The sequence below is a fragment of the Rhipicephalus sanguineus genome, chromosome 5 (genome assembly GCF_013339695.2).
Source record: "Rhipicephalus sanguineus isolate Rsan-2018 chromosome 5, BIME_Rsan_1.4, whole genome shotgun sequence".
NCBI classification, from domain to species: Eukaryota; Metazoa; Arthropoda; class Arachnida; order Ixodida; family Ixodidae; genus Rhipicephalus; species Rhipicephalus sanguineus.
Window position 1 is genome coordinate 54,487,060 of NC_051180.1, and position 21,890 is coordinate 54,508,949.

Sequence of the window (21,890 nt, forward strand, 5' to 3'; positions counted from 1 at the left end):
TCCGGCGGCGCTAGCGAGAGAGAGGCGGCGGCGCTGCGCTCAAGGACAACCGCCTTTCGCCGCCGCTGCGTGCATGCACCAGCCACTGCGCCACTCCGTCAGCGCGGGGGGTTTCCCCGAAGAGAAAATTTTTATTGCCAGATCGGGGCGACACACACATCATACACACTGCGCCACCGCCGTTCGACACAACTCCCGAGAAATCGGCATCTTGGTCGGGCATCTTGTTCAGGCCACGGCACCGGACCGGCGGTCGGGAGACGCACTGCGAAGGAGAGGAACGAGCGCTTGGTCCTACATGAGACACACACACACGCTCTCTCGAAGACGCGATTGTCGTCGCGTTGTTATTACCTCGGGCGCGTCTTGTCGCGTCGCTCGTCTCCGGGCGGCTGGAGCGGCGGAGACGCGGTCTTCTTGGGCACCAAAGACGCGATCATTCCAGTTGGCCGGAATATGCGGTGCGCCAGCAGCTTGTTGTAGATGTAGTCCGATCCGTTGCCCTCGATGGGCAGCGCGCACCAGGCGAGAAGCAGGAACTGCGCATGCGTGTCAGACGACAGTGGGAACGAGTACTACGGTACCAGGAGATCTTTGACGTCAACGATATTTAAGAATTGCTTATGTGATGTTGATGCTGCATTTACATCAATTTCCCGTTTCTGCTCCAGCGATACTTTTCGCGCATCTCGCGAAAGTTTTCACAGTTGTACAAGCTAAACCATAGGCTTGCCGACGGAACTCGAGGAATGTCGGTTAAGGAATTGCAATAGAAAGAAACAGTCAAAAATACAATTACGGATGTCAAGTGACAACTAGCCTTCAAAGTTCCGTATATCTGCGTGCGCTTACCATTGCATTGTTTTCCCTTAATATGTCATTCACCCACTATCCAACACTATTCAAAAGGGGCCATTGGCTTTCTGCTAAGCACTTAGTCGACTTCATTTGCATTTATCGACAATTACCTTAGTCTCTCGGCGGGCTCTTATACAATAAAGGTTACCGCGCTCGTCCCTGCGTGTGGTTCGCAATTACCTACACAGACGGACATCTCGTCGATGTCTGGTGTTGCTATGGAAGAAACAAAGTGTAAATAAATAAGAAAAACTTACCACAGTGAGTGTTTTATATAAACATTTTGGAAATGTGCTTTTCATATCAAATTAAAAATATACCAATATTTTTGCGCCATATGTGCCAATCGAATTCGGATTTCTGTTCACTCTGCGGTGGTATCTCTTCGTTTCCTTTCGCTTTATCTTATCTACTAAATGAAAAAAAAAACATATCAGTGCGTCACTTCTCATTCTCCCTTATATATGACTTCGATGACTGATGTCTCTTGCATTAGTTATCTTGACGAGTCCCTTATCTCGAGAGAGATCTTGTTCACGATAAACTTGTGGCGTTAAGCGGCCACGATATATGACTAGCAGGAAATTTGACTAGGCCGGCAAACGAGACAAGATATAATCGTTAAATTCTCGTCGAGTTTAAAAGGAAAGTTTTGTTTTGAGATAACGCGAAGATGGGCCATCAAAACAAAGAAAGCGTTACAGTTCGGAGCAGCTTCATGCCGACAGATCTTGTTGTCAAGCTCGGCCTTGTACTGCTTGTATATACAAACGCACTTCATCATAACCTCACAAAGCTGCGGCTTCAATGGGAGCACAAAGCTTGAAAAAGGAGCAAAATAGTCCAAGTCTAAGCTTTAAAGTTAGTTTACAGAGCACACTGACGTCCGTCGTTGGTCTCTTTCATTTTAAAAACGGAGCACGGTGTCTCGACATCAGTGTCGCCGTACTGCTTGGTGATTGCATTAGACCGGACCTCGCTCAATTACATACCGGATAGAATCTGTTTAACTCGCGCACAGCACTATATAGACTTGGCGAAATGTTGTCAAACGCAGTGCGGCGCAAGCGGACTTTTCGCTTTACAGAGACTTCACTGTAAAGTTCGACACGAGCTTCCAAAGTTGGGCAACGACGCGAAAATGGACGTGAAACTACAGACTGGCTTCCATAGTTTCCCTGCTCATTTGTAACTGTCAGTAGCGTTACTGACTAGAGTTACTGACTAGAGAATTGAGGCGTTTCGTCTGTCCTTCTTCAGTAACAAGTCTGGAATTCGGCGATGATCGATCAATCGGACCGAAAGTGTCGGCACTTTTCACAGAAAGGCGCGGTGCCATTGCAGCCCAGAAAAACTCCTGCAGCGAACACTTCCCAACCGCCGTATGTGAGGGCACTAACGCAGTGGGGACGAGGCCATATGGATCAGTGCGTCTATTTTGTAATTGGCAGCGACCCCATTTTCATCGTGCATAATTTTTCGCCTGGGACACAATCACAGCGTCGACTCTGCCTAAATACCGAAGGGCAACAGCTGCCGTGACACGGGTTGATTGCCAATCATCCACACGACATTGCGGAACGGCTTCAAACTGAATGTCAGGATCCTGGATTCCGACTTGATCATGTATGAACAATAATTAGCCCCTTGTTTTTGCAGATGCTCAGACATTGGAACCCGAGCTCTTCTCACAAGCTCGGTGTGTGTAGTACAGTACGTATGCTGCCAATGCATTGAACGTTGCAGCGTAAGGCCAAGAACTCTGTCGTCGAACTTATTCTTACTTTGTATACCATCAAAATTTTAGCGAAGTATATTGTGGCAAATTTCCTATGCTACGAAACCACGAATAACACTTAGAACTGAAAGTGAACGTGAGCGAGCACCCAGCACTCGGGTATTGCGACAACATCTACAGGCGATACTTCACTTACATAAAAAAAATTGCAGAAAGCTTTCACCGCGTGATCCCGATATTGAACATGGTTAATGAAGACTTCCAGCTGATGACAAAGAGGCAAATTCTCGGTGCTGTAGTCGCACCTCTCTATAAAGGAAAACATAGGCTACCTCGCCTCGGCACTCGTGAATAGTCAACTCGGTGCGTTCGAGATCTTTCCGAAGTGAGAACACCGAGGAAAAATGTAGGTCCACCAGGTTTTTTCGCACGTTCGCCTCAATTGGTTCAGCCAATGACCTCCCTAAGCCGACAGGCGGGAAAATATAGAGTCTTGAGTGTGTGTGCATCTGTGCGCATATCGTTACAAAACGACTTTAGACACCTATTAAGTGCCATGACACTAAGTACAACAGAACATAGTAACGAAAGGGCACAGCTGTAGCTCGCGACACAGTTGCCAGCTGCTAAATTTTCTTAAGCTACTAGAGACCATATCGACAGTCGGCTTCAACTGCCACGCACTGACGGAATACTAGTTCAAGAGGGCGGCGCTCGGGGAGCCATAGCAGAAGTCTGCGGACGTGCTTTTAGCTCAAAGGGCTAAAAGGGCTCAAAGGGTTTTTATTTTGGCGAGCTTACGTCTCCATCTACATCGGCTGTTTCATCGCCAGATTCCCCCCCCCTCCCCTAAAATCCTCCGAGTACAGTTCGAGTATGTCTAACGAAGCGGCTGGATGAGGATCCCAGCCAAACGAGGCCTAACGGCCGGGCCGTAGAGCTCCATGGAAGAAATGGGACATGGAGCTCCCGCAAGTAAGAAATAAGCGACCAGCCTCGTCGCGGACCACACACTCATCGGCAATGGGCAAAAGTACACTAGCATGCCACCCGGCGTGGCTGTCGCGTTTATAACGAAGCTCCTGTGGTGGCGCTAGCAGTCGGCCCCAATTAGGGTGTCTATGACGCTTCGATGCCAGCGTTCCTTCATACAGGGTGGTGAGAGCGTCCACTGACCCAATACGTTAACATCACACTAGCGAGAGCTCCACTGGGCACAGTTAATGGGCGTCGCCACCCAGTGCGAAGGAACGCTGGCATCGAGGCGCCCTTAGCGTTGCCAGCGTTGCCTCCCCATGAGGGCGGTGACACCGATTGACCGTAAAATTGACCGTGCCGCCGCCATATTGTGTCGGAACGGTGGACGCAGACACGTGTGTGCACGCTGTGTAGTCGCGTTGTGTGATTTTGCCAGTTTAGCGCGCCCCTACGCGTGCTCCATCGCAATATGGTGGCGCTGCCGGACGTGTCACTACTCTGTACGAAGGAACGGTGGAATCGATGTACTCTAACCCTGACGAAACGCATAGCGCAATGTGTACGATACCTTGAACATGTGGATTTTGATGAAGTAGCGGCCCACGAAGCGCACTATGAAACCGAGGTAGACGTTGAGGATGATGTAGATGAGCCAGTAGGCAGTCCACTTCTGCATGGAGGCCTGGTCCTGTCGCTCCAGGGCCCGCAGGCAGCCCAGCACCCCTATGACGGTGGTGATGGACTGGCAGAGGAAGGCGCTCATCATGTCCATGGCGAACATGACGGCCACGACGCCCATCGCGCCGTACACCAGGTACTCGCGGCGCACTTTGGTCTGGCGTTCGAAGCGATCCAGCGCGGTGTCGATGGGGCCCCGCTCCCGCAGGACGCGGCCAAGCTCGTCTCCCAGCTCCTGCGCCATGGTCGCTTCCCGGTCACCGCGACCTGGCTCGAAGTGCGCTTTCAGGTAGCGGGGAGATTAATTTTGAGGAGTACGTCCAGGCCGGTTGCAGCGCGCTGCCCGCTGCCACCGCCCCGAGCCGATGAATGGCGCGAGCTCCGCGCACTACTTCGAACGCCCTCGCGAGCTCTGTGCAAACATCTTCTTCCTCCGTGTAACCCGCAGAAAAAAAGAGAAAAAAGACAAAGCGTTATATGGTAATGATCTGTCCCTTCATTCTAATTGACACTGTAATCTCTGGCAGAACCTAAAAAAAAAATTCAGACTATATGATCCGCCCGACCCTTGGCCGATCCCTCTAAGTGGATAGGTGCCAATCATCCCAGCATCATCATCATTTTTGGTGTCACCGTACTGGGTAGCACCAACAGGAACGTTTGAATGCCGTATGTGACTTCCCACGTGAAAAAACAAACAAACAAAAAAAGAAGGTTAACTCAGTTTCTTTTTCAACCATAATGATTTATTATTTCATTTTCCTTGATTATATCAATCAGTTAGTATGTAAACTATGTATTTCTTAGCATATTTAGAATATAAAAAATCACGCCATATCCACGAAGTGAATGATGATTGAGGAGCTGGCTGGGAGATAATCGGGTAAACCGTGAATGCTCCGTACAATTCATCTACTGTCATATAAAGACGTCACACCCTGTGCTCCGCCGCCTTGTCTTCTTCGTTCATGTGATTAGTATCGAAGCGCACTGCCGGAGTGGAGCGATCGCCGCATGCTACAGTTGGCTATGCTATTTGTGGTTTTGCCTGCGTTAATGTCATCATCAAGGCGCTCGAAGAACAAGAGGAAGGAGACTTGTCTTTGGCGCGAGCTGCGCCTGTAGCGCTCGCCTCTGGAACAAAGGTCGCTAAGCCGTGCTCCCAATTAGGGTTGCAGAAGTTGCGCCTTTTCCTTTCCTCAACCTCTCATCCTCCTCCTCCTCACAAAGGTTACGCTTACTAGGACAAGACACCGCACCTTTCACGGCCGATGCCCCGCAGTGGGTTACGACAGTTTACTGAGGAACAACCAACCAATTAACCAGACAAAACTGTGAGAGCTTTAGCTCGCATCCACTGTGAGGAGTTCTAAAAATTGGCTGGCTGATTAAAGATAGGTGTAATTGGTATAAATCAGGTTTATAAGGCATGAAAGAAAGGAAGAATGACGAAGTTGAAAGCTTTTCCTTTTTTATTTTTATGTGAAAACCCGGAAGGTAGGCTGCATCAGAGCTGGCTTTACCAAAATCATGAACTGGTTTTTCAACTGACTAACGGTCGATGCAGAAAACGGTCAGAGGGACTGCTGGATGGAAAATCTCTCTTTGCAGAGAGGGACAGCTCACCGCTCTCCCGTAGTCGATTACTTATAGTACTCTTAATCGTTCGCATTTTGCTTTAAACACAAGAAATAATAAAAAAAAAACTCACAGGGTCCCTTATGCGTTCAGCTAAGACGACTCGAAGGCGAAAGCCACCTTCTTTTTCTTCTCAGTCGATGTATTGATCCTGCCCGCCACTCTCCGAAAGCTTTGTGCAACCAGCGTGTTTTTTCACTGCCTTCAGGATCGGAGGCACCTCACCTGATTTTGCACTGCCTCCGTGATCGGCCCATTTTTGACGAAGCTACGGTGTCATGTGATGACGGCATCACGTGACGCTACCTCATCATGACGCCACAGATTGGCAGAATTTGTGACATCATGGTGACGTCACAAATTATAGCAATCTATGACGTCATGATGACGTCATATGGTGACGTAATCACGTGATAACTTTTTCCATCACTCGTGCTGTGCTCGACGCCGCCGGACGCCGACGCTGCTGACGCGGGACGCCGACGGTTAATTTTCGCGTTTGATGAGCCTTAATAATCAAAAGCAGCGTACACCCGTACATACGAACGCAAATGTGCAGACTGTCATGACAACGAGCAGAAAACGATGACCAAACAATAGCACCAACAAACAACATGGAAGACGACGTCAATACCAACAAAAAGAAGCCACAATAACTACAATAACAATAATGTATGCCAAACAGTCAGGAAGAAAAATAATGTCGGTGAGAATAATCTAACGGCGTTAATACAATGAAGGTGATGATTAAAGCTTAACTACTAAAAAAAGATTAGGGATGACTGCTAACTTAGGGTGTTGAAACAAAAGTTTGAGGCGTGTTACCCTCTCTGTAACAGTTGAAAGGGGAAACCTGCCGCGCACTGGTAATACATTAAGCTGTACAACCGGGGCCACACTTCTTGCAAAACACAACAAGCCGCAGTGTGCTAGACACGCGCTAAGTTACCTTGACGGTTGTGAATGTGTCACGTGATCAGAGATGACGCCATCGCGACGTCATCTGTGATCTCGTGACGCTTTTTGGACCGTTTGTGTAGACGCCGACGCTGACGGCCACTTTTCGCGTTTCGTGAGGCATCTAATTCTTTCACCTTAATAACTCTACGTTGCTATATTCCGCAATGGCGTACACATTTTGTTGATAATATACGAACGCTCGAGGTGCGTTTGCGCTGCCAGCATCGCCGTTGACATTGACGTGTTGTCATGATATTGACCCGAATGGACGGATTGTGCGTGGATGTTTCATTGGATTCGAAAGTGACAAAACGAAACTCAGGGGCCGTTACGCCACACTGAATATGCTTCGCCATTAGCAGGGCCGCACTGGAATGTAGTGTTGCAGCGCGGCGATGGCTCGGGTCAGGGCAACGTTCCTGCTTCTTATGCCGGCAGGGTTGCCACTGACTTTCGAGTAAATGTCGCCAAACGACGAGCAGAAAGTCGCCAAAAGTCGCCATTTTTTAACGAATTTCGCCAAAAAAGTCGCCATTCTAGATATTTGCGGCATATCCTAGTAATAAGAATTTCCACTGATGTATAGCCCCGTAGAATACAGTGCCATTCAAAGCCCTTAAAGTATATTGACATTTCTCATTGCCAGGCGCATCGCCCCATCACCATGGGAGTGCTTGGTGCACCTGGTTCTCCGACTAGCCGCAAGATGTGCGCGGAGGCGCAAGTATGAAAGGATAAAACGCTCATGATATCCTTCCATCTCTGTCCGCTCGTTTCAAAGGTAAAAGTGTGGTAAACCTTAGGCGAAAGCCGCGAAGGTGTTGTTTGTAGACAGCTTTACATCCCCTCATATGAAAAAAAGGATTAACAGGTTTATTGAAAGTAGTAAGACAGAATTCTTACAGGTGTCGTTCATTAGTGAGTCTTATGCCTTTCAGTGTGAACTAATATGATACCGGACGCCACTGTCCCTTTCATATATAATCACTTATATCTACCCGCGTCAATCCAGTGCGTTATAATTGAACAGGTAGACATTGTAAAATGTTATATAGCAATTGTTTTCATTTCACACGCTCACAGAGAGCAGTAGAAAATGCCGGAATAAATAATTTTTTATTGCACGAACACCCGCGTATCCGCTTATCTTCGCTATACGAGCTCGATTAGGGGATACTGCAGCGGTGAATAGGTCGCCAAGCTATTCAGAATAGTTGGAGCTTTGGCGGAATAAATGGCCGGAACACACGACCAACCGGTCATCTAGCCCCTTCAGAAGCGAAACTTTAGCGAAGCTCTGAAGCATCTAGATGAATCTAGATGAATTGAATTAGAAGCATCTAGATGAATTGAGGAGATACACACGAGTTACAGGACGGACATACAGAACGGCGCGCAATGTGCACCTCAAAACCCAGAAAAATACAGAGAATAGTGCCGCTCATTCGTTGGGAAGGCACTGAGCTTAGGATGCATAACTCAGCGGAGACCTAAGCTGAAAATCGCCAAAAATTCGCCATGTCGCCATTCATAATTTTAGGTCGCCACGGGCCTCTCAAATTCGCCAATTTGGCGAAAAGTAGCCACCATTGGCAACCCTGTATGCCGGCATGAGCGTTTGGCTTGGACACGTAGCGTCGATCCTGCCGAGCAGCTGCGTGCAAGCCCTGTACTGTGATGCACCACGGCCGCCCTGGAACGCAGCTTTTTGGATGCACCTACGCCTCCTTTTTTTTTATTTGGATGCACGCGCTGGTCTTGAGCTGAGCGGGCAGGGAATTTCAGATTAAACGCATCTAATACAGGTGTCACACGACCGGGCCTGAACCGGATCAAATTTCTTGATCGTGATTTACGACCTTTACGTAAGCTGCAGATTGGAGCGAATCACTGTTGAGAGAATTGGTCCCGATCGGGTTTAATCGCGATTAGCAGTGCACCGGGTGACACCAGTTTAATTCTTTCTTTAGGCGTTGACAAACGTTGATAGTTTTCCTTTGGGCTCATCTCGTGCACTTTCTGAATGCGATGCGTGCAAAACCTTCGGAGGTGATGCTCGCCATGTTAGCTTTTTTAGGCATTGTCAGCGCGACACGCTTTCAGTGCTTTGGCTTTGAGAGAAACTGTCATCTGCTATATGTTATTTGTAGATGTCAGCGTTGATAACAACAACCGACAAGAAAGAAAGGTACACTTGTTAATGGTTAGAGGACGACGACGTTTTCTGGTAAACATGAACGCTGAGTTATCGTATAACGTTGACGATTAATGTTTGATTGCGTCGTGCAGTGGGCTGTTTTACCGTCTTTGGTTATTTCACCGCCACTACCGACATTCCGGAAATGCCTGCTACTGTTGCTGAGGTTCAATGCAACGTGGAATGCACCATAACCCTCCATCCCCTCCCCGCTCTCTCTTTGTAGACAAGATGAACATTAATCTGGTCCAGTCACTCAGTTACACACTTTTATTTTGCTTTTATTCCTGTATTTGTTATATTTGTATTACGGTTCATATACCAACCCCATTATTTACCCTTCCACCTTTCTGGGCAGGTAAGCACACGTTTCGGACACACCACCGGTCGCACACTTAGATGCATTGTTTTCCTCGTGTCTGGGTGCTGTGTTTGTGTCGTTTGTCATTTTTGCGAAACGGGAGTTTGTTACAGTAAGTTAACTTAATATGCTCCTTTTGAAATCGCTGTGCAGCTTCATAATAGAACTGCTACCTACCAGTTTTCTTTTTCTATTATCACTTCGTTTTTTGCTTGCATTTTGTTCCCAGGCCTATTACGTATTGCTTGACTGACACAAAAGAACTTGTTAACGTATGTGAGCCATAATTGGAGACGAACGTAATAATAATAATAATCGTTGTAGTTTAACGTCCCAAAACCACGATATGATCATGAGGGACACCGTTGTGGAGGGCTTCGGAAGTTTGGACCACCTGGAGTTCTTTAACGTACACTTAAATCTAAGTAGGGGTCGTGATTCTTTTCTTTATCGCTCGCCGGTATCTTTCACCAGAAACCTAAAGATAATATATATGCTTTAGGCATGATAGCGCAGAGATAGGACATGCTTGTCTCAAAAAATGACGTTTATTTTTTACGCAGTGATAGCTAGGAGGAGGAAAAAAACATTTATTAAAACCAGCGGTTTAGTTGGCTGGGCCTAGGCCTCCCACGTGGGGACGTCGAGGTCTTGCCTACTCGCCGCCTAAAAAAAAAAAGAAAGAAAATATATAAGATATATTTCTAGGTTTCTAAATGGCTCTTTCTTTGGCGATTACATTGCGGCACGATTTAAATTGACTAAAGGTAATCACAAAGTTGCGAAAAAATAAAAATAGTGGCGAATTCTTCCGGAGGGAACAATCGTATTGTGCGAGTTATTTATTCGATTGGGATAGAGGTGTAGTTGTACGTATTTCTTATTTATTATACTGTTGCAGGTGCGAGCAGCTAACATTACGCGACAGGAGCTTTAGAGCCGGTAGGTGTGTAAACTTACCTGAGGATAGGGTTAAGCCTTCATGAAACAGATGGGCGTGAGTATTCACGTCTATATTTTTTCGGAAGCATGACCTCTCAGTAACACATGCGCACAACAGCTCATATATATTCATTGGAGATTGCTGGTGAAGCAGCGGTCACTCCTTAATGCTTTCTCGTTTTTGTGAGTTCCGCACCATTGCTTTTGGTATGAAAACGCGAGACAATAGTATGAAGTCACGGTGCCGAGGTTCCAGCCATTTTGTTATGTAAATGGCGACGGCCAAAAGGAGCTTTTAAATTTCGTTCGTCGGGAAGCAGCCTTGTACTGGCTTCTGCAGCGCCTACCAACGCAGTCTCTATCGTGCGTCTTCACTTGTGTTCATTGAAAGTGCACGCTTGTGTAAAACTATGCACCAAACTGACCTAGTAACGCTTGTCTTTAGTCTCTTCTTGTTTTCGTTTTTCCGTTCCCTAACCTTACAAAGCGAAAGGCTTAGATCCTGCAGAGACGGGTCTGGCACACATATACATCAAGTGCACGACTACGGGGCGCTTGCGCCATCCGGATACAGGCAAGTTTGTCGATTGATCGCGTTGACTGCTTGCATCATATAAAATTGGCGCTTGTCAGGCGTTGCGCGCAGTACTGGTAACGTGGCTGGCGCCAACGCTTTCGGTCACTTGCTGGCAACTGCTTTCTCTTTCAGCGGATCTATGAAGGTGATACGGTATAATTACCCACTCACGTCTGCGTGCGTAGCATTCGTGCGGCTTTGCAGGCTCTTAGGCACGCACTGCTTTCTTTACGCAGCGCGAGGGAACTGCGCTGTTATGTATATACGATTACGTCATATACGCGCGCACGCACACGCGCGCGCGTCTGCCGTAGCACTGTTCGTTTAGCACCGAAACCTACCCGTACAGTAGTCTATACTTGAGAGTGGCACACCAGTTAGGTGCCCAGAAGTTTGTGCGGTGAGTGCAAAAAATTCATTTTATGGAACTTTAATACGCGTCAGTGCGGTCATCGTCGAAATGATCCTCATTATGTATGCGTACATCAGTTCAACTTTTCTTCTATTACCGGAACGACACTCTTTTGAGCGATTGATCACATCCCCGCATTGTGGCCCTCGCAGTACGAGTTTGCACTGGGCGAGAAAGACATAAAAGAAAGCCTCGCACGGGGTAAATCCAGCGAGTAGTGACGGTGTTTCAGCAGCGATAGAATTGCGTAACCGAAGCTATAGCGCGTCATCAGTGCAGAGTGGTGATTCGTTGATTCGAAATCAGTGGTGATTTCGTTGGTTCAGAACCCAGCGCCCCTGTTTTGATAAATTTTTGCGCACACAGCGCGGATGATTTGTCGGTATCTTCAAACGGGGTCCGTGCAGAAAGTACCATGTAGAAGTTGACATCCAGGGGTAGGACAAATCAATGGCGCGCAATCTTACAGCAGAAAAAAAAAAAAAAACAGAACAACATGATCGTCTGGACTGACTTCTGCCTTGATCTTCCGCCATTTCTTTAGCATTGATCCACCTTTCTTTTTCGACTTCTAGCTCTGCGACTTCAGTTAGATGTCGCATTCGCAAATTAAAAATTTCGTCAACCTTGCGGACCCTTGCGAAAGCGAATAATCGTTTTCGTCGGAACTTTCCTATACAACGAAACGTTCTTTCGGACTCAACTTTTCATCATGAAGCAGCAGCAGCAGCAGCTTTGGCGCTATTAACACAAGCATTTTGCGTTTTCGCATATTGTGTAAGAATCCGTGAACGTCGGCCTCCACGAAGGCAAAAGCTCCTGGTGCCATTCCAACAGTGAGGGAATCAACGCGACGGGTCAACGACCGCAATCGCTGTTTTAATCTTCGCATAGTATGGAATGGCGTCTTGATTATATACCGTCCTTAAGGTCTTCATGGCAATTCCTGAAAGCGCCGAATTCACCCAAACACAATTCTATCTTTTAGGACATAATTCGTTTCATATACCGTTTGTAAAACTTGATAAATTTCTGCGGCCATTCTTGCCCAATATTACGAAAACTTCGATATCTTCGTTTCAACAGACTACAAATGGCTTGCACGAAACGCCATACAGAAGTACGGCCTACAATAAAGCTCATTTCTAAGTGGAATTGAGTCAACCGGCTCGTTCAAAGTGGAGAATTCAGGAAAGAGACAGACGCCGCTATTATCTTTCCTACTTTTTTTTTTTGCTGGCTCACTGCGTCAGCGTTTCGGCCAGCCCTTGTGTGATACACGTGTGCTTTTCTAAACTCATGCAAGACAAGCTTTTTGAAGATTATTATTATTTTTTAAGCCGGCTATTTATGAGCAGCGACTATCTCCTATTCAGTGCGCTGCTCTGCGAAGAAGCAGCGCCTTCATGTCCTTGTGGCATTATCACGTACAGCTTAGAGCTTCTCCTAAACCAGGTCACGCTAAACGGTGTCACGCTCTTCATGTATCTTCACTTTCACATGTCTTACGGACCTCGTTATCGCAGATGCTGACATTGCTCGTGAGCTTAACGCCTTTTCTCTTGGCGGCTGCGTACTCGATCTGTCGTAGGGGCGACAATGCCGAGAAGCTAAACGCGCGATGTTCCTGGAACGACTTCCCGCAGCGTAGCCTCGTCCTTATCTATAGGCTTAGTGGGCAGAGAAGAGCCCGCATCTTCTTGAGACGTTCACTGTTCCACTTTGGCAGTGAGATAGATGTTTTTCATTGCAGATAATATATATATATATATATATATATATATATACATATATATATATATATATATATATATATATATATATATATATATATACTATATATATATATATATATATATATATATATATATATATATATATATATATATATATATATATATATATATATGCGTGTGTGTGCGTGTGATGTTCCTGCTGAGAAGTTCACTCAAACTCATGTTCTCGAATGTTAGTGCATGGTTGGTGGGGATCTTTATTTATCGCACTCGTGAGACCGCCGATAACAACATACCAGTTTATCGGTTACATTTCCGGCTACTCCATAGCCATGATATTGCCTCTGTATTTTTTGTTTTGCGTTTTGGCGGACACAAACATGGCCGTTTTTGGATCTTAGATGACGATCACTATCTCTTGCTTCTTCTTACAGCTATGTCTCCGATATATGTCACCGCACTTTGTTTTCTTTTCTCGATCATATCTGCACTTTTTTTTCTTTTCTGGGTCATATCTGTCATCCTTTATCTCCTGAGCATCGCGCACGAAAATCGCTTATTTAATAGTTTCTCGCGAGGTACTTTTGTAACGAGTTCATTTCCTGCTGCCACAAAAGCCAATATAACTTTATCATCGCCTGATAATAGCGTTGTTGTATCATCATCAAGGAATATGGACTTATTGGTCTTAAGTGTGCGAACCTTGATGATTGCCTGTTCCCGGGAGGATGTGCTGCTCGGCGTGACCAGGCCCATCGAGCCCTACTTACGCCTACAGACATTTTTCCATGTGACCACTTATCTGTGTTTACGTCTGTGTTACTTGTTTTTCTTTTCTATTTTCTTTCGTCTTTCTTTCCCCCCATCTTCCTTTCCTCTATGTTTCCCTTTTCCCAAATGAGCAGGCAGGTGTTGTGCCCCTTTAGGTGGCAGTTGTCAGCCTGTTTCCTCCCTATTTCCTCTGTATCTTCGTGTTTTCTATGTATTCAAAGCAAATAAATAAATAAATAAATAGCAATTATATGGACAGTCTCGGCTGGATTTTGCCGTCGCCGCCGTCATGCACCGTATATGTATAAATATGTAATATATATATATATATATATATATATATATATATGTATATATATATATATAGAAGCCCCAAAGAAAAATAATTCAGAAAAATGCTTCCGAAGCGCGGAATCGAACCAGGGACCTCTTGCTCCGCAGCGAGTGGCGCTATCCACTACGCCACGAAACGCAGATCCTCCACGTAGCTAACGGCGAGCGTTATATACATACCCTTTACCGCTGGACGGACTCAGAGACGGCAGACGATAATAAGCGTTTCTTCATTACCAGCGAGATGGCGCTAGCAGCGCGACGGGCGCATTTAAAAGTCGTCGTCGAGCTTGCTCGCTTCTTATATTTGCGCAGCGAGAACATTGCCCTTCCGTTGTCTGCTCGCGCGGTTTTCTCGCGGTGAGGGGAAGAGGAATGCTTCACGCTTTCACCGTGATGTCCGCGCTCATGTTACCGAGCGTACGAAAGTCACTCGAGCTGAAGGGACGCCGCTAAACGAACAAACAGAAGATGAGCGCGAACTATCAAGTGTCACAGCTCGACAGTTGAAGCACGCTAGTTTCCTTCGGCCACCTTTGCAACAGGAACGCTGTTCAAACTGAGAGTGTCCATTGGCGAGCCTCACTTCGTATAGCTTTAATTTCTTGCTATCGCATTCATTGCTTCGCCCTTGCGGCGAAACTGTGACTTTTTTTTTGGTTCTACTGTGGATGATTCTGTAGATGTATAGTTGGGGTGCCTTGAAAGTTCGATGTTTGCTCCTCACGGCGCATGTCGTATGTGTATGCCTTCGTTGCTCTGATTAAGCATGATGGTGTCTCGGCCTAAGCATATAGTTTGGCAGTAAGCCTGAAGCTTATGACAAACCGTAGCCGTAATCCAGCTGCATTCCGAAACTTCAAGTATCGGCAGGGAAGCTGCGAAAACAGGGAAGCTGCGAAAACACTGTTCCGGAAAAGGATTGGCTGAAGTGTTGTCGAAATTTCGCCCCAGCTATCTTACTGGCGTACTTTATTAGGTGTGTACGAATAGCGACTTTTGAAACTGGATCGAATACTAGTGCCAAAAGTTAATTGAATTAAATATCTAATACTTTTCAAACGTTGAATAGCCTCTTTTTAAAATAATATTAAAATAAACGCTGTTCACATCGTGGCATTCATAATTTTTAGCATTAGAAGCGCGAATGGAGTATAAGGAATCTAAGTAAGCAGATTATTCGCGTCCACAAAACTATTCAGAGAGTGCGAATGCTTGTTATACAGACGTCAAATTCTGGCTTCTCGAGCGAGGTAGTCTGATGTACTGCGCAAGCTCTCATGTTGTTATGGCCATACTGTGCCTGAAAGAATGAAACTTATCGCACTTTTGCACGAAGTTTGCGTTTATTTCGGTGCAGTTGACTTCTTGTAATATTCGTAAACTATACGAAAAAATAATCGCATCTACAAATAGTGGTTATTCGATTTGATGACCGACTCAAATAGGAAACTATTCGATCCGATATTCCAAATTTTCGAATACTCGCACACTCCTAGTAACTTTAACATCGGCTGCTATCATTTTGTTGTCGCACGTCGCAGTATCTCTCGCAAAAAAGTGATCAGTACAGAATGGAGGCCTTGACAATATCTCTAGTTTCGTATGAGGCAGCTGCACTTTGCCGTTGCCCGTTTTTCCCCCGCTCAGCCGCAAGCTGAGAGGAGGATGTGGGTAAAGCCATGCGCTGTACGCCGAAAATCTATCGTTAATCGGGCACACATCTCTTGTTCTGGAATGCACACGAATGCAGTGAAATCAGTTTTAGTATCTACTGGTATGTACCGACATCGCCTGCAGTCTTGCAATGGCTTGATACCTTTAGGTCTTACTTCGCTCTGTGTTACTGCAGTGGGAAAACACCCCCTCCATATCGTCTGCATGATTCAGAGAAACAGCTGTCACAGCGGCTCAATCCCTACTGTTCAGGCTTCTCGACTATAGCGGAACGATTGAATATCTCATCAACTGCATCTCGGCCAAATATCTTCTAATATGGCGGACGAAGGTTTTTCAGCGCATTGAGCGCACTCTAGTGTCGTTTCACAAGTGATGTGCTAGTTGTCACAGTCAGGACAGAGCACGTTCCCCGAAGCTTCGTAAGTCAAACTGTGACTGTGGCACACTTTCCGATTCAATTTTCCCGGCGTTGGGGTTACTCTGTTAGATATATTTCGTTAGAGAGGAGGCGAGACGAAGGCAGGTGAGGTGGAGGTCGACTCTGTGAAACCACAGTAGTCCTTGAGCCCTTAGCCCGGAATGCAGAACAGACACAGGTAATTTCTAGGAAGAGAGAAAGAGAGACAGGCGAGGGGCCCGTCGCCGTGTGGCAGCGGTGGCTGGGCCCTTGTTTTTATTACTGTTGCCCCACGCCCAGCTGGTCGCGCAGCCAGTCGAGGTACGAAGAGACGCGGGTGTAGATCCCCGGGAAGTTTGGCGTGGCGCAGTCCTTTCCCGAGGAGACGATGCCCACCACGTAGTAGCGGCCCTCGTGCGGCAGCAACAGGGGACCCCCGGAGTCGCCCTGCAACGAACAGATCGGAGAAGAAGAGCATCCGCCGGACATCCTTTCGCTGCAGCACGGTCGCGCAAAACCGGACATTCACGGGCACCGGGCAAGGCGCGTTTCGTCGAACGATCTCGCTCTTATTATTTTTTTTTCAGCGCAAATAAGAAGCAGCGTTTTCCTCCTCGCCTTTCTTCGTATACCATATTAGCACGTGTATGCAGCTTAGCCGTGTCATGCAAGACCGAGAAGGCCGTGCGCATTTCAGTTACATGAGAGGTCAAAGGGTGTGTCAAGGGTACACTTGGAGTGCTTATATGAGGGTTACACTCTAAGATCAAAGGAGTGTACTCTCTTCGGAGGTCACTATACCCTCGTCGAAAAGTCGTGAAATCTAAATAAGCTTTAACGTGTCTCTTTAAAGCGAGTCATATACGTGGCGAGTCAGGGCTTATTAAAAGGGGCCTCGAGCATTTTCGCCTATATCGAACATGGGGCCACCGTGGCTGGGATTCGATCCCGCGACCTTCGGGTCAGCAGTCGAGTACCATAACCACTAGATTCCCACGGTCAAGAGCAAGTCAAGATTGTGGCAGAGGTTATGTCAAGGGCAGGCCCGTAGCCAGGAATTTTTTTTTTTTTGGGGGGTCTTGCTGAAGACCTTGACTATTTGAGAAAAAGACCTATTTTCATTATTTGTTTTCGGTAAAACACCCCCCTTCGACAAAACTTCTGGGGGGGGGGGGGCTAGGGCACCCTCCCCTGGCTACGGGCCTGGTCAATGGTATGCCAAGGCACAGGATAAACAAATTTTTTAGTTGGATTCGAGGCTATCAAATCTTTTTATCACAGCATGAGTCATAGCATAATTCCGAAACTTGAAATTCATGCCTCTAGTTGCACATGAACGGCGCAGCTTAGCGCTGTTATTGACCGCGCTAAGTAACGAAGTTCTTGACAACGACAAGGGCCCTACTAAATTACAAACATCTTCGAAGTCGATAATTCAAAGCATAAACTGAAGAAAACAAAGTGCGAAAAACACTTGACTGCTTGCCGCCACTTCTTTTGTTTTATGTATTGCCATGTAGCCGACTGTCCTTATTATCGGGCACTGCAAGCTCAGCTATTTTCGCTGTCAGGGTGACGTTGCATTAATTTACTGAAGTTCTTCACACGAGACAAATCTAATGCAGTGTGCCTGTCAGTGTCTACTGCTACTGAAGTATAACTTGCAGCTGTACTCGCAAAACTTTTGTAGGCTATGAAGTGTGGTGAGCGTGAAATCCTTATAACAGGGTAGTTGCACGACCACAAAAGAAACAAATAACGAATGTACTAAATCTAGTAACTATTTCGACGGCCATTCGTGCCCTCTAATATTTTTCTTGTTTAGCTTAAGCAATAATATTGCCCTTATTTAACGCATTGTTTTACTTTTTGTTCGTTATTTTATTGAGCTTTTTATAACCTCCATGCGTGGCCAGTCCTCTTCGAGGATACAAACCATTTTTTGAGGCAACAACGTCACCAACATCAGCCTCTGGTTTTGCGAATAGTGCGTAGCAAAGGCCGCAGTGCGTTTTCCAATTGGTCAGTCGCCTCCGCTAATGATATATACTCCACTTTGACTGGCTGAAATACTGTTATATTTAGGAAGATATTTTTAGCCTGAGACGTTTTCGTGAATATGGACCCAGGAATCTTACTTCGTTGCAACGTGTGGTCACGAATAACGTGAATCTGAGGTACTACGATCACCTCGCTCGCAGTTCAACATGGCGTCCTGTCGCGTCTTGTGTTTAGCGATTGTTTGTTAGTTTACAGGATAATACCAAAAAAATCTTTGAAAAAAAGCAAAAAGAACATACGAGCTGCATTCCTATTTGCGTATCGAGACTTCCTTACCTCCCACTGAAAAAAAAAAAGACTGAATTGCCGCTAGTGCAGCATTCACATTACGGAGCCAACAGAACGGCAGGGATACTTCTCTCCGAATTTGCACTTGCAACTCGTTTTCGCGATCTCGAAAACTCAATCTTGGCGCCGCCGATCTTGCATTTCATTTCCCACAACTCCTACGTTTTCGAATTTTTCTTTTGCCACCCATGATTTATTCTAACCCTTCACTCTTTCCCTTTTCCTAGACGCCCGAAGGCTTAGTAAGAGAAACCACCTGTCTTTTTTTTAATAGTTATTTTCGTCATTCTCGTCATCACGATGTTCATCAGCATAACCACGTCAACAACGAAGAAAAACAAAAAAAAAACAGCAGTGACGGCATATTAATATGCCGCCTCTCTCTGCTCTGCTTCAGATTCACCCGGACGTGGCCGGCTCGGCCGCGGTGGCGTTATGATTTCGCCTCGCACCTATACACGAGTTTGCCACCGCAGACAGGTGAGAACCAATTTGCATGCAGACGAATGGGTGCCGGGAGCCATTCCCGTTCCTGTCAGAAGTTGGTGCAGTGTGGTGGGAGTCAGAGAGAAAGAGAGAGAGGTTGCATAGAGAAAGAAACGCTATTTCTACTTCCCTGCAAGGAGCAAGGCTCAGAGCCGGGGAATCAGTAGGGCGTAAATTTACCCACGCACTCATAAGACCCCTTCCCCCTGCCTTTCCATGCTCTTATGGAAATGTGCTGGAAAGAGTGCCGCAGCGTCCTCTACCTTCCTTTCCCAAAACTTTTACTTTCGCAGCCGTGTTCCCCGTCTGATGATGCTTGACTTCCTCACAGCGGTGTAGTTAGCGTGGCTGCAGTAATCGCGCGCTTTTTAACGAAATTCGTCCGCGTCTACTTATTTACTTATTAATCTTTTTAGCGAAGCTTTCTTTGCCCACCTTCCCGGTTTTGGTGTCGTTGCGGCAGGGTCTGACGGTATCTCGGTTGATATATTTGCGGATACATCAATGTCAGTGTTATGCACGCATCGAATACAAGTAGTAGTAGCATTGTGGAAGTACCAGGGCACGTTGACCGACAATGTAGCGTCAGTAAGCGCATCGGTGTTCTGCGTAGTAAGCGAGTTGTCTGAGCAAAAACAAAAAATCTGAGCATATAATGTCGACGTACGGGTAATTATAAAACACATGAAAGCCGCATTTCGATGGAGGCGAAATGCTAGAGGCCCGTGTGTTTAGATTTACGTGCACGTTAAAGAACCCCAGGTGGTTGAAATTTCCCGAGCCCTCCACTACGGCATGCCCTCATAATCATATCGTGGTTTTGGGATGTAAGACCTCGAAAATTATTATCAATAAAACATATGGAAATCTTAATAGAAAAGCCGATGGCATTCCCTGAGTTTGTTTTACTTGGTTTGTTTTATGTAGCCGCTCGGAATGTACCTCTGGATGAGTGCCCGTATGTCCACTCGTGCAGAGTGGTTATATACCAGCGCGAGTCAAAACGCCAATGTAAATATCCCATAAATGTAGCTAGATATGCACAATACTACTTCTCTGTGCCAGCTGTCATCGCTATATCGCTGTCGACAACCATCGACAATCTTCATGCTCGTGATGCCGCTGCATAGACTTCTCACTTAGAGTTGCTGCATGTGCTACCTTTAGGTAGCAGAGTTGCGCATAGGTCCGCCATCTTCCATTCCATATTTGTGCAGTGAAGCCATCTCTCGTTTGCGCAGGGGCTGCGTTGGAGGCCTCTCTCTTGTCAACTTTAGTTAACGATACTTTTTTTTAAAAAATTTTGCATTGCCCTGTATTACTCTATTGAAACAAAAATTTACGCAAACAAAAAAGGCGTTTTCTAATTATGTGTGCCCTCAGCGCGATATTCGTTTTATTTGGCGTTTCGTGTTGCAAAGGAGAAGCATTGAAAGTGGTACACCTCAGACTAGAAAGACGCTTCCGCGACGACGAACGCGCGAGTGGCGTTGCTGCGCGACCGCTGCAATAAAATGCGGCACACTTAAAAGTGTGCTGTCGTAGGTACGAAATAAACGCAAGCAGGTCATACAAGGGCGCATACGTTGTTTCACGAGTCTTGAATGAGCCTTTAAAATGTACAACCAGATAGCATGCACAAAGCACAAATGAAAGTGCCGTTCTTCCGGCGTTAACTAACCTAGCATATTCTAGCATTTCTCGACGCTGGCTTGTCGCGTCCCATTCGCAAAAGCCATTGCAGTCGCAGCCGCGGACTCCTGATTGCGCGCACGGTATGAAGAAAAAGCTTTTCCGCTCTCACTTCGATTCTTGCAGTAGGGTGCACTGCGCCCTGTCATGTTGGAAAAAGAAGTGACAAGCACCAAACATGAAGACAAGCGATTCACAGCGAATATTAACACGTCCACGGAAAAGCTGCCGCGCGAGACACAGTACACCAATTGTATGCGACGCGCTGATAGCGATGGTCCTGGAACCGACGAGGCCAAGACGAGGAAAGGTGCTGCACCGGCTGAAGTAGGTCGGCTTCTCTGCAGCAATGGGGAGTTCCATGGCTTCTCTGCAGCATTTCGGAGTTCCAAGTGCGGCGGAGCGGCACGTGGAAAACAGAGGCGCAACTCTGGCTCTTAAAGGAGCCACATACAGTAACTCTGCTCTCACTGAGCACTATCTTTATTTGTATTTGCATGTCGGAATCACTCTTAAGTGGTGCGTAAGGTCAATAATTGCGTGGCATTATGGTTAAATAAGAAATCGTTGAACAGAGAATGTCACTGGAGCCAAAATTTCAACAAGAGGACTTGTCTTGGTCAGGCCCTCACGAACATTGGTGTGCCCCCCCCCCCCCCGTTCGGTCGAGTCTAAAAGACAACATCCTTCCCAAATTCACATTAGATAAAACAAAATGAAGCAATGGCGTGCTTCTCACAATGGCCTGCCTTTGGTCCCTGGCTTTCCGAGAGTAAAAATGGGAAGTACACAGTTTTTGGAATGCGATATCAGGAACCTTCGACTGGCGTTATTGTCAAAAACCTAGGTGGCCACAACCCTGCTCTTTAAAGGGGTACTGAAACGAATATTTTCAGTTGTCGTTGTTTTTTTTTTGCGTCAAATGAAAGGTAAAGCCCTCAAGAGCCTAGAAAAGGTAGTGCTAAGCGCGAGTGCACCCTGAAAAAGTAATTACAGTATGTTTTTAAAAGCTAGTTTCGGTTCCTATTGTACCCTGACGTCACAACATGGTATGAGCTTCTGGTAACGTGCTCGCACAATATATAGTGACGTTTTCACGGCCGCTCC

The 21,890-nt window shown here is 46.4% G+C and overlaps 2 protein-coding genes across 2 annotated transcripts in view; both read right to left on the reverse strand.

Moving 5' to 3' along the window:
• Nucleotides 1-21,890, reverse strand: part of LOC119394661 (uncharacterized) — a 60,689-nt gene that overhangs the window by 20,238 nt on the left and 18,561 nt on the right. The window contains 4 exon segments of the mRNA XM_049415937.1: nt 243-265; nt 355-539; nt 4,143-4,534; nt 16,538-16,703. Of these exon segments, the coding sequence (XP_049271894.1) occupies nt 243-265; nt 355-539; nt 4,143-4,534; nt 16,538-16,703 (766 nt within the window).
• Nucleotides 95-4,694, reverse strand: LOC125758722 (receptor expression-enhancing protein 6-like). Its single transcript, XM_049416303.1, has 3 exons — nt 4,143-4,694; nt 355-539; nt 95-265 (listed from the first exon to the last, which is right to left on the reverse strand). Exons 1-3 carry the CDS (start codon nt 4,494-4,496, stop codon nt 229-231), a joined length of 576 nt encoding a protein of 191 aa, XP_049272260.1. The 5' UTR covers nt 4,497-4,694; the 3' UTR covers nt 95-228.